The 12720-nt window shown below is 32.3% G+C and overlaps 1 protein-coding gene across 1 annotated transcript; it reads left to right on the top strand.

Annotated features, from left to right (window-relative positions):
* The first annotated feature begins 817 nt into the window (after nucleotides 1-817).
* LOC123660912 lies at nucleotides 818-7514 on the top strand. Its single transcript, XM_045595931.1, has 5 exons — nucleotides 818-874; nucleotides 1299-1382; nucleotides 4543-4609; nucleotides 5697-5884; nucleotides 7097-7514. The coding sequence occupies exons 1-5, from the start codon at nucleotides 818-820 to the stop codon at nucleotides 7496-7498; spliced, it is 798 nt and encodes a 265-aa protein (XP_045451887.1). The 3' UTR covers nucleotides 7499-7514.
* The last annotated feature ends 5206 nt before the right edge of the window (nucleotides 7515-12720 follow it).

The raw sequence follows: 12720 nt of genomic DNA, 5'->3' as shown, positions 1-12720 counted from the left end.
TGGTTAAATAATTTCTGAGCTTATTTATAGTTTTATGACATTTACTTTTCTTTAAAAGTTTAACTTTTTCAATTTATTCAATAACTTCGGTCCCTTTTATGTCTGTGTACAGAGAATTTTATTAGCGGGTTCCTGATATATTGCAATGCCAATCGTAAATCTACTTGCGCGAAATAAATAATTTAAAGTAATAAAACTGAAACCTGTACGTTGGTGTCAATCGATTAATTATTCATTGTAAGCTAGTATCTATTTAGGTCAAATAAAATAAAATAACACGGAAATTGACAGTATTTAGTAATATAGTAATATAGACAAAGTTTTATTTCAAAAACACTGTATTTATCTAATAAGTTAAAAAAACTATAAAATTTTTGGTGCAAGTCTTTCAACTTTAGTATTATAGCCTTGACATTTCAAAGAATAATTCTTGTTTTATTCGATATGACGGAACTGAAAAATAAAGAATTTTATGCAACGCACCAATATTTTGTAATCCAAAGTCACTCATATTAAAGGATTTTTTGTGGTTATTCAAAAATGTAAGTCTATAAATAAAGCACAAGTATTGTAAAGTTTACAATCGTATCTATACCATATACATAAAACATACAGTGCAAAGACTTCACTTTTTGCTTTCGCGTAAGTTCTTTAGTTCACTCCATTCCTGCTGCTATAATAAATATATTGGATAATTTTTCTCTCATTTTCTCTACCCCATCTTCGGAATCAATTTGCTTTTATTCTTTAAGTAGGAATAGCAGTTTGACTAATATACAAGACAATGCGCATGCACCATGTAACAATCTGCAATAACATGGCCATCATTATGATTAGAAACAATGAAACGACTTCGCAACGTACTCAACAGGGCGTAACTATACCTTGGACTCCATTGTTCTATACTCCGTCAAATTGTCAAACAAACCGCCCCTCTTCCTTTGCAACTTTTTATAAAGTGTACCATTTCAGCCTTTACTCTTTTAATGTAACGTGAGATCCATACATTTCATGTGTTTGAGCAGTTTTATAAGAAAGTGTTAGTGTAGGTACATTATGAAGTTAAATTCTATGAGATCTCCATATAACGTTTTTATTTTATCCGTAATTTTTATATTAACGAGAACGAACCTTGGAAGATGTAATCCTATTACAAATTCCAATTTCAACGAGCACATCAGGGAATTTTCTTTGAAGCAAGATAATACTGTAAGTAATATGCAAAATTGTTTGAATGCCGTCTTGTTTTATATTTTTATCAAATATTGAATTTTTTGAACTAATGTATTTTATTGCAGAATATTACAAATGTTAAAACATTGCAAAGAGAAGATCCACAACGATATGCTGACTTATCTCATTTCCGACCCATTATTTTGCCGGTATGTTTAAGAAAAATCTAATGTACCTACTTAATATTAAGTAGATAAATAATTTCACGCCTCCAAGGAGGCTGTGCTTTCATTATATTTTAATTTTGAATATAAAAATATTGAATTCTGATTGTTAGTGTTATATTGAGTTATCATTGTGATTGTAACTATTTATTACAGTCTGAACTAGGCGATGATTTAAATGCAATCCAAACGCTATATATATATATATATATATATATATATATATATATGTGTGTGTGTGTGTGTGTGTGTGTGTGTGTGTGTGTGTGTAACATATAAATAAAACGTCGAACTGCGTAAGAAACGTTGTAATTGAAATATAGAAATACAGCCTTAGGTATTGGTGGGAATATCACTAGTATGGCCCACATTCTTGATAACTTGTCGGAGCGGAAACGTGAGTCAGTGTAACCGATATAATTTACATTATTTTTATTACGAATACCATTAAATGATAAATATTGCTCCCATGTAGTAGGATTGTTTTACCACTGTAATAAATAGCTCATAGTCAATTTCTCGTCAAAACTCGGTCGACGTAACTGGTAACCCTTTCCCGTGACGGATAACATGTTACCTTTCTAAAGGAACTTTTACACGCACTTAAGTTAGTTACACGACTTTCGTATAAATTTTGGTTTTAAACTTTAAAAATATTAGTAGTTTTCTTTGTTTTTAACTAGTAATGAAATTCACATGTATTTGTTAATTGGTCTATTTATACTTTATAACAATGTGTTAAATGTGTGAGATAAACGTAAAATGCGATTAAACATATTATAGTTTTCATAATGTTTCCACTAGAATATATTTCACGAAGCCTTTAAAAAGGCATAAAAAGCCGACCGAAAAATTGACGACTAGGCTGTTGTTGTCTGTCACTACTACTTACTACAACTACTAGTTCAGCCTACCGCAGTCCCCTACTGGACATAGGCCTCACCAAGTTTGCGCCAAACATCTCGGTTTTCCGTAATCTACTCCACCGGCAATCTTACATAGATCGTCAGGCCAGCGGGCCCCGTCTTTAATAAAAACAAGTTTTTGCTTGGCAGACTCTGCCATTAAAAGTTTTTTTTTTTAAATGCCGCTGTAATAATTCCTTTCTTATCAAAAAGTAATTGCCATTTGCACTGTAATTATTTTAGTCTAAGATCCGAACTAGACACGATCTTCACCTATCTGCTTAATGGATAAAAGTTAAATAAATATCTTCATTAATATGTTGAAGATAAATCGCGAAAGGGTGGGCTAAAAAATACCTGCCTAGGCTATATTATATTCGGCAACTGCCATTCAAACTAGATTTTTAGCAGCCATTATCGTCGTATTTACGATTGGCATATGTTGTCATATTCGCAATGAAGTAGCGCTCATTTTGATGTAAGATATATTTATTCTACATGTGAGTGAAAGTAACTAGAACAATATATATTAATATACCTCTTTATATCTGCCAAACCAGTAGTTATGCCAGGAAAATAAAAGACAACCCAACGTTAGCAATTTATAGCGACTTCATTATGTCAGTTGGTATTTTTATTCCTTAAAAGCATTGGTGCATTTTTAAATATAAATATATTTTTTTTTCAATATTGAATTAACTATAGTCTAGCCAGGAGTTTTTCAGTCCACTCTTTCGGGATTTCATTTTTAATATACTAAAATAAATATAAAAAAAAATTTCGTGGAAAACATCGGAGACATTCGTCTCTAGTTCGGATCTCCTACTATTTAGTTTGTTGATCTAATTATGTATTAAATTTTCATCTTAACCACCACAAACTTTATTTCACAAATAAATGTTTACTTATATACAGCTCAAATATTGTTTATCCGAGGCCGATACACCCACAGTTCTTCGTTCAAACATATTATATTTATGTGAGTTCTAATTCACATCTTCAGTATTTTTATTACTTATTTACTAAAGTTTAAATCTTAAAAAATCAATTATTACTCTCGCATTAAAAAGGAATGAAAATTGTATTTTTTATTATATTTTTATTTCAATTCTATATACAGACTGTGTGAAGGCTCCTTTTTATTAGTCAGATTGTAAGTGAGATCGATTCTCGGTATATCTTTTGAATAATACATTCGAGGAAAATGTTTGAAGTACTTGACTCAATTTTTAAATTAAGAAAAATATTTGACTATTCGCGTTATTTTTGTAATCTAATGTCGATTACTGTGTGATTATTAGTTATATAATACGTTTTTATTAGATATTATTTATTAATTGCTTATACTTCCGATTTGCCTTTTTTATATTTAAGTTTTAATGTTTTTTATACCTCAGATATAATCTTCATTTAACGTATTTAAAGTGATGGTTAGTCAAAGTTTTAATCAAGTAAACGCTTAAGTAATTGAAACTAAATATTATGTCAATCATATTAAAAAATACCAAATTATTTCAAGTGAAACATCACTAGCGTCTAGTAACTTAAACCAATCGTAGTATTAGAAAACAGTTATAAAACTTCAATAACATCGTAAAACAAGTTGACGAACCCATTTGAAATATTACGATGCATTTAACGTGTACTTATTTACGTTTAATTCATTTCGATCGGAAAAAGAACAAGTCTTTGATACGATTGAGAAGTTTCAACATTAAGAGCCGTGTGAAAAGAGGGCAGTAAACAGACGCACTGAGAACATCGAGCTATCGGACCGTGCCAGAGGGCAGAGTAATTGGATTTAATTATATTTACTAGGGAAAAAAATCTCCAAGAAGGCCCCATTAACTCCTACACCTTTAAAGGAATTCTTCATTCAAGTTTATTTTTTAATATTTTAACGAGCACACGCGATCGTCTGTTCCTAAGATGCAACTTAATGTTTGTGTTAAAAGTAACAGCTGACTGCTTGCTATATAGCTAGATATTTTTTCAATAAGTTAATATCCATGTATGTAAAAACAATCAATGTCAATTAATAAGAATGACGTGCATACCTGTAATTGGCATGCTATCTTAAAATTATATAGAATGACTTTTTGTAATATGATGTTGGTTATGCTGTCGTTTCTGTAAATAAATAAATGTTTACATAGACTCAGGAATCGAAACTACGCCAACTATCTAGTCATTTAAAATCTTAGGCTAGTTGTTCATATATTTATTTTCTTTGTTTCTAGGAAATACCGGATAGCAAATTGTCCAGCTCGAGTCACAGTCGCGGTCTGATTAGCCGTGATCATCCAGGTAAAAGATACTTCTAGTAAGTAGAGGAAGTGAATGAAGTGTTGCATGAATCACTTTCTAGATAATTTTATTTCGCTTTATAGAAAGAAAACTTAAAGCTTCTTACTTTGATTATGTTTTTATTTTATTTTTATTAAGACATACTGTAATGAAGATTGTGTTTTTGATTTGTACGTATGTATGTACCTATATCTACGTATAACCTTTTGTCGTATGTTTTCGTAAGTCTTAGACAAATGAAATTAGTTCGACTAATTTAAAACGTTATTAAATTTAAATAATCTGAAGAATCTTACAATAGAATAATTTACTTTTGTAAGTAACTGAAACAACTTAGGAAAGTAAATAAAACTAAGAATAGATGAAACCAGGTTGAATTGATTTTTAAATAAAAGCTTTCGGAAAAGACTTCTTAATAAAAATCCTAGAAAGGTAAAATTGGTCAATTACTGCAAACGTACCTATATAATTGTCGATGACTTTAGCCATTTCTTCCTCTTTTCTGTCGTATGTATATTTATATTTTTATATTTATTTTATATATTATACTAGCTGACCCCGCAAATGTTGTTTTGCCATATATTTTATTATCTCCCTTATAACTTCGGGGTATGGAAAATAGATGTTGTTCGATTCTCAGACCTACCCAATATGCACACAAAATTTTATGAGAATCGGTCAAGCCGTTTCGGAGGAGTTTTACTACAAACACCGCGACACGAGAATTTTATATATTAGATTTATACAAATATGTTTTTATAAATAGTATATTATAAATAGTATATATATGTATGTATATTTATGTGTATGATTATATGTCTATACAATATGTATGTACACCTCCATGGCGTCAAACTTTCTTTGATGATCGCTCTTTTAGCGATAAGACATGTAAATGTTTTTCTTTTCGATATAAAAATTTCCTTTCTTACTGTACAATAAAGTATGTTTCTATTGTATTGATCGAGCATCGTCCGTCGTCTTTACATAAACAATATTGTTATTATAATTCACTCTATGATTTACATAAATGTACTTACTAAAATTACACATTTACCGTGTGTATTTTACATTTTTTACCTTTCAGGCTACTCTTTACACGATTATGAAGAATATCCGCATTTTGATTACGGATACGATCATCATATACCAATTGCCGATCATCACGAATTCGGTCATCACAGCTATGACCCATACCACTATGGACACCACTACGGTCACCACTATGAAGAGGAACATCACTATCCGAGTCATCAAAACAAAAATTATAAAAACGTTAGATTCATTTTTACTCTTTTCTTAATTTTTTTTTTTTTTTTTTTAATATACGTATATTACTCTTTTTACCATCGAATTACAGTTCATTATCTCATAAGATATTTCTATTCGCAAATATGAATTTATAAGTTGTAAGTTATTAGTAGAGGAGAAACAGTAAAAAGTCCTAATCCTCATAGTAAAACGGCCTATTCCTGCTGTTAAAATCTATTCGTAACTGATTAGCAGGTAAACATTTAACCACAACGGTGAAACCGGCTCTTGATATACTTACTCGTAGTGACAAGGAATACGCTTTAAATCTTTAGATTTACTCTTCGAATGTCATTTTAATTTATTTATACTAATCAAAAACCTTATAACCTGTATCACTTTCTTAGAAGTGGAAATTCCAAAAATTCCGTGTCTTTATGCGTGTATTTGGTAAAGGAGCTTGAGTCTTGCCTAATTTTTTGAGTGTATTATCAACAGTTAAATTTAGCGATGAAGAATTAGCTAGTCCTTAGTAAATGGATTTATATTAAAGTTTCAATAACTATCTAAATAACATAACTAATATATCTTACGATATTTTAATATCTAAAATCTTATTACCTTGACACACATACCTACGGATAGGTTTACATAAGTACAATTTTACGTAATGATTTAATAGAAGGGAACAAATTAAGTCTGCCCACTACGTAAGCTTATCAGGTACCAGATTACTTAGTAAATATCTAGTAAACGTAAACATCTAGCTTATAATAAATTACTAAGTCATTTAATTTGATCAATTATACTTTATTTTATATCAATTTGAATTACTATATTAATAAACTAGTATATATTGTAAGTTAATGACACTGAGAACTTGTTGTGCAGGTTAAGCGAATCAACTGCCTATATGTAATGTGTGGTTATGTGTACGAATAAAATACAGTGTTGAACGACAAGAATTAATATTTTAGTTATTGTATTGTATTGTATTGTACTGGGCTCGGTTTTCCGCATTTAGACGCAAAGGTAGTCCATTATGCGTGAAAATATTTTAGTTATTAAGTATATATTTCGCAATTATAGATAATCATTTAACAGATGATAATATAAACTTATTATATATACAAACTATAACAACACAGGTACAAAACAAGGTCACGTTGTACCGACTTGGTTATTATATTTCCATATTTGCTTATGAATATTTATTAAACGTAACATTTTTTTCAGGCATTGGCCGCTAAAGCGGTATTATGGCCGATTGCAGGAATTGCACTTCTTGGAGCCGCGGCTGCTTTAGTAAGCAATCCTATTCTTTTGCAACTAGGAGTGGCTACCGGCAAACGGAAGAGAAGAGATACCGAAGAAATTACAGGACCTGATACCGAAATTGACTTTAAAAAATGGAACTCTGATGACGATGATCATGGAAAACATGCCATGAATATAAACGAGAAAAAATCAAGCAAGCTCTTTCAAAGGAAAACTTTAAAAACTAGGATAATTAATCCAAAACGCTTTACTAAGTATTCCCGTCTCCAATCTCCTGATTTACAATTTAATGTCAATACTTCAATAAGTAATGAATCAGATGAAGTTAATTTTATACCGATAAAACTAAAGAATGTTTAATAAAAAACTTCGTCAATATGGTAATTTTTTTACCCCACGTTTCGTAATAGCTGTATCGATTAATACTAATAAATTAGAAAGTTGTTGTATCTTACAAGTAAATTATTTATACCTTATAAGTTTAGTAAAGTAAAAAACAATTTATTAGAATTTTTCTTACCGATAATTCAAGATCACGGTGACTTGATTACAAATAAACTAAAATTCACAATATTATAGCTAATGAAGAGCACAAACATCGCAAAAGCACTTCAACAATTAAAAGAATTACTGAATAAACATCACATAAACGCACTACATATGTTCGATTGCAACAGAAACTGTTATACACGAGATATTGACAAAACAAAACTAAACGATCAATTGTTTACACAAAACGTCATCAATAAGACCCAAGACCGTGCTTGAGTGAAGTTAGAACTAAAACACGAACCAGCAGCGTATCAACAGGCGCTACTTTGAATGAAGTTGGTTGCCTATTGACCTTTCTCTGTGTGTGTAACTGTACATGCTCTCACGCAGCGCAGGGTGTAGAAAAACCAGGTTCGATGAATATGTGTGAATCATGCATAAGATTAATATTTGTGACTACTCTGCTACAATAAGAATGTGAAACGTCACAAAGTAGAATCATTGTCATAACTTATAAAAATGTTTGTGGTAAGACTTTAATTTTATCATTATTTCAATCAAGGTTTAAATTTTTTATCTATTAAGTTCTTTCTGTGCTTATATTCCGTATTACAGATCATTCAAAATGAAGAGATAATGTTGCCAAAATTGTACAAACTATTTCGCCAATGATGCCACATTAGCTCGAGATTTTACAAATGTTATAATTTTGATTCTGTGAAAACATAATATACATAGGTACCTGCGTAAAAACAAAAAATATGTTTATGCAACTAACGTCCTCTGTCAAATATTATCCAAATTACGACGCAACAGAAAAAGCAGTACTGTGTGTTACAAATGCTCTTTTCCAAAAGTTTCAGCATGATGCTACTAGATGGCACTATACAAAAAAATTAAGAAAAATGTTTCATCTAAAATAATATTCGCTTGAGTTTCTCACCTCCTATCTCAAATAATATCTCAATTAAATAAGAGTTTACCAAAAAAATAAAATGATAGAGCACCGATTTTTTTTTTGATCGTACCAATTCAGTAATCTTTGTGGGCTCATGCACAACGCTGCTGAAGATCATGACATGATCAAATGCATAGTTTACTAGCTGTACCCGGCATACTTTGCAAATGTTGCAGTGCACTTTTTCCTACTTTAAATAAAATGTTTAGTTTCATTGAATCAGTTTTATTTCAGTGGTTGAAAGGTGGGGATAAAAAGTTGTATGGTATCGTCATTGTAAGAGCTAGAAACTGATGTCCAAAATTAAACAAAATATATAGGTATCCAAAAAATGCTGTCCAAATTCACTGTTCCACGCGGATGACGTCGCGGGCACAGCTAACACGTGGTTCAATAAGTCCCGAGACTAAGTACTAAAAAAAGGTCTTTTTTATAAAATTATTTTTTATTCATCAACATAGTCTCCTCCAAGAGCGATACAGTCCCTCCAACGCTTTTCTAACTTTTCTATCCCATGTGTGTAGAACGATTTGTCTTTGGCTTCAAAATAAGCCTCCGTTGCTGCGATAACTTCACTATTTGAGTCAAATTTCTTACCCTGAAGCATTTTTTTGAGGTCTGCAAACAGCCAGTAATCACTGGGGGGCAAGTCTGGCGAATAAGGGGGATGAGGAAGCAATTCGAAGCCCAATTCGTTAATTTTGGCCATCGTTCTCACGGACTTGTGACAAGGCGCGTTGTCCTGGTGAAACACCACTTTCTTTTTGTTCATGTGACGCCGTTTATCCGCAATTTCGTACTTCAATCGCTCCAATAAGCACATGTAATAGTCACTATTTATATTTTGCCCCTTTTCAAGGTAGTCGATGAAAAGTATTCCATGCGCATCCCAAAATATAGACGCCATAACCTTACCGGCCGATTTCTGAGTCTTTGGACGCTTCGGGCGGCTTTCACCAGCCGCTCTCCACTCCGCTGCCTGCCGATTGGATTCCGGAGTGAAATGGTATATCCAGGTTTCATCCATTGTTACATACCGACGTAAAAGATCCTTTTTATTATGATTCATCAGCGCCAAACATCGCTCTGAATCATTGATACATTGTTCCTTTTGATTAGTTGTAAGCAAACGCGGCACCCACTTAGAAAAAAGCTTTTTCATGGCCAAATTTTTATGTAAAATAGTGAAAACACTACACGCTGAAATCTTCACTATCTCGGCTATCTCTCGCACTTTTACCTTCCGATCTTCCAATACGATTTTGAGGACTTGGTTAATATTTTGTTGAGTCACTGCTTCATTTGGACGACCTGAGCGTTCCCCATCATTGGTGTCCATGAGACCGCGTTTGAAGTCGGCATACCACCGACAAATGGTTGCTTTAGAGGGAGCTGATCCTGCATAACATTTTATAAGCCATCGCTGTGCTTCAACGGTATTTTTTCCCATTAAAAAACAATGTTTTATCAACACGCGAAACTCGTTTTTTTCCATTGTATCGAAATTACAACCGTAGCGTCACTTAAATGTTTCAAAATCAATAATTTTATTGTTCCATTTTTAAAAATTTGACACTCTTGTATTGATAGCCAGTACTTTTTAAAAATCAAAAGAGTTTTTAATATATGCGCCATTTCCAGGTTAGTCTCGGGACTTATTGAACGATCTAGTATTTGCCCGCGACTAATACCAGGTCAGTTAAGTTTGCAGATCGATTCCAGTTCAAAAATCCAAGCCAATAGTGGTTAGTGTACGTAAAAGAGCCACATCAGTTCAGTCAGTAGAACGTACTGACGTACTTAGAATAACAAGAGTTTCTCTACCTTCTTTGTTATTATTTAATTAAAAAAAAAATCATCTGTCTCTTTTTGACGTAAATATCTCTCTATCTCTCTCTAACTTCTTAGGTTAGTTTAGGTTAGGGGTGGGGTATACAACCCCATTCAAATTCCACAAAATTGTAACTAAAACCTGTTTTGGGCACGTAGTAAAAGTAATTATTATTATTAAAAGTTATTATTAGTGATATAACTGTCAACTACAATTTATTTAATTTGTTTCTTGTTTTGAACTAGTACACATATTTTTTTTGTGGCTGGTTTTCCGAGAGTATATATATACTATTTTGGAATCTTGATTAGTTGCGTCAACTTTTGAAAAAACTTGCCATAGGGGCGTTCTTAATTTTTTTTTACACCACGATGAGTTAAAATTGATTAAAAGTAAAAATCTTAAAAAATTTAAGGGAAAAAAATACATTTGATTAATATTTATAAAAAAAAAAACCGATAGTATTTTGGATTTTTTAATGTTTGAGGTAGATAGTAATGCTATTCAGGTTGCCTATAAAAAAAAAACAACAACAGAACTATTTAAAAATTTGTGGGCATGGTAGTGAAAATTATCATCAGAGGTCTAAATTTTTGAAGAATTTCGTTATTTTTTTGTAACTTATTAAAAAGTTGAGAGTCTGTCCTTCGTACTCGGCTTATCGTTGAATTTTGGGACAGCCTGTACACACACACACACACACGCACACACACACACACAGACACACACACACACACACACACACACACACGCACACACATATATATATATTGGTTCTCTTTATTGCTGCCTTTTCCTACTTTATATAATTTTACATATTTGTTTTTCTTTAATGCATATTTAACATATCTAACCTAATTCTTTAACCTATGAAATTGCCGTTTCATCGTCCTGGCTATTTCAAACCTAAAAAAAACTTTAAGAACTCGAATTTCAAATTATTTTTATTTTAAAAATATAGAATTCTTATTTTTTATTAGTCATTTGTTTAATGGTTAGCGTTCTATTTACATCGCGTTTGTACGTTTTTCGTCATCATGGATATGTTAAAAGATCAAGTGAGTATGGAGTATCAGTTCCGTCGTGATGGAAAAGTGGCAGAATTGGCACGCAACATCAACGACGTTTACGGTGCGAACACTACTACCGATCGTACCACCCGTTACTGGTTTGCTCGTTTTCGTTCCGGAAATTTTGACCTAAGAAATGAAGCACGTGGTCGGCCGAAAATGTTAGTTGACAATGACGATTAAAAGGCGACTGTGAAGGCTTCTCAAACTACAGCTCAATTAGATGCAGCTTTCAAAGTTAGCACTAAAACAATATCGGTCCATTTGCGTCAAATTGCAAAGGTAAAGAAGCTCGACAAATTGAATGCGTCGAGACGTGCCTTGCACTGCTCAATACACACAAACAAAGGCATATTGAATCGCATTGTTACTTCTGACGAAAACTGGATTCTATTCGACAATCGTAAGCGCCCAGCTAGTTGGTTAGATCCTGTTTCAGTACCTAAACAATACCCTAAATGAAAAATGACCCCTAAGAAAGTGATGGTAACTGTTTGGTGGTCTAGCGCCGGTGTAATTCAACACAGCTTCTTACCAAATGGCATGAGCATTACTGCAGATGTGTAATGTGAAAAACTAAACACAATAATGGCAAAGCTCGGACGTCTCTAACCAGCTTTGGTCAATCGCTCGGCTCCGCTGCTCCTGCACGACAACGCGCGACCTCATACTGCACAGCAGACGGTCTCCAATTTATAAGAGCTGGGGTTGAAAGTTCTCCGTCATCCACCGTACTCACCAGAGTTTGCCCCTACAGACTTCCACTTTTTCCAGAATTTGGATAACTTTTTGGCGGGAAAAAAATTCAATACCCGAGAGGCAGTACGAAATGCCTTTGAAGAGTTTGTTGCCTACCGTCCAGCAAAGTTTTTCAAGAAAGGCATCAATAAGTTACCACTACGTTGGCAAAAATGCATTGATTCCATGGGTAATTACTTTGAATAATAAAAATAAAAATATAGACAAAAGTGCGTTAACTTATTTCATCAAATACGGCAATTTCATAAAAATACCTATTATATACATACATATTATATACATACATACATAGGATTGCGCCAATCACGTTTACTGAGGCCAATGGATCAAAAAAAACCAGAAAGACTTAAAAATACTTTTATTACTTATAATGAAATTACAAATTAACAGATGTTAAACCTATTCGATATTAAAATTAGGAATCACAAATTTATGTAAAAATTAATGAAGAAATTAAATGAAGACAATGATG

This window comes from Melitaea cinxia, chromosome 16, assembly GCF_905220565.1.
Source record: "Melitaea cinxia chromosome 16, ilMelCinx1.1, whole genome shotgun sequence".
NCBI classification, from domain to species: domain Eukaryota; kingdom Metazoa; phylum Arthropoda; class Insecta; order Lepidoptera; family Nymphalidae; genus Melitaea; species Melitaea cinxia.
The sequence above is the reverse complement of the archived record's forward strand: the minus strand, read 5'-3'. Positions and strand labels throughout refer to the sequence as shown.

Excerpts from the sequence above, each read along its gene's own strand:
- LOC123660912 (XM_045595931.1), top strand. The coding sequence starts at position 818 with ATGGCCATCATTATGATTAGAAACAATGAAACGACTTCGCAACGTACT. Across the intron at positions 875-1,298 it reads CGCAACGTACTCAACAGGGC|AATATTACAAATGTTAAAAC; the intron begins GTAACTATACCT and ends ATTTTATTGCAG. Across the intron at positions 1,383-4,542 it reads TCCGACCCATTATTTTGCCG|GAAATACCGGATAGCAAATT; the intron begins GTATGTTTAAGA and ends CTTTGTTTCTAG.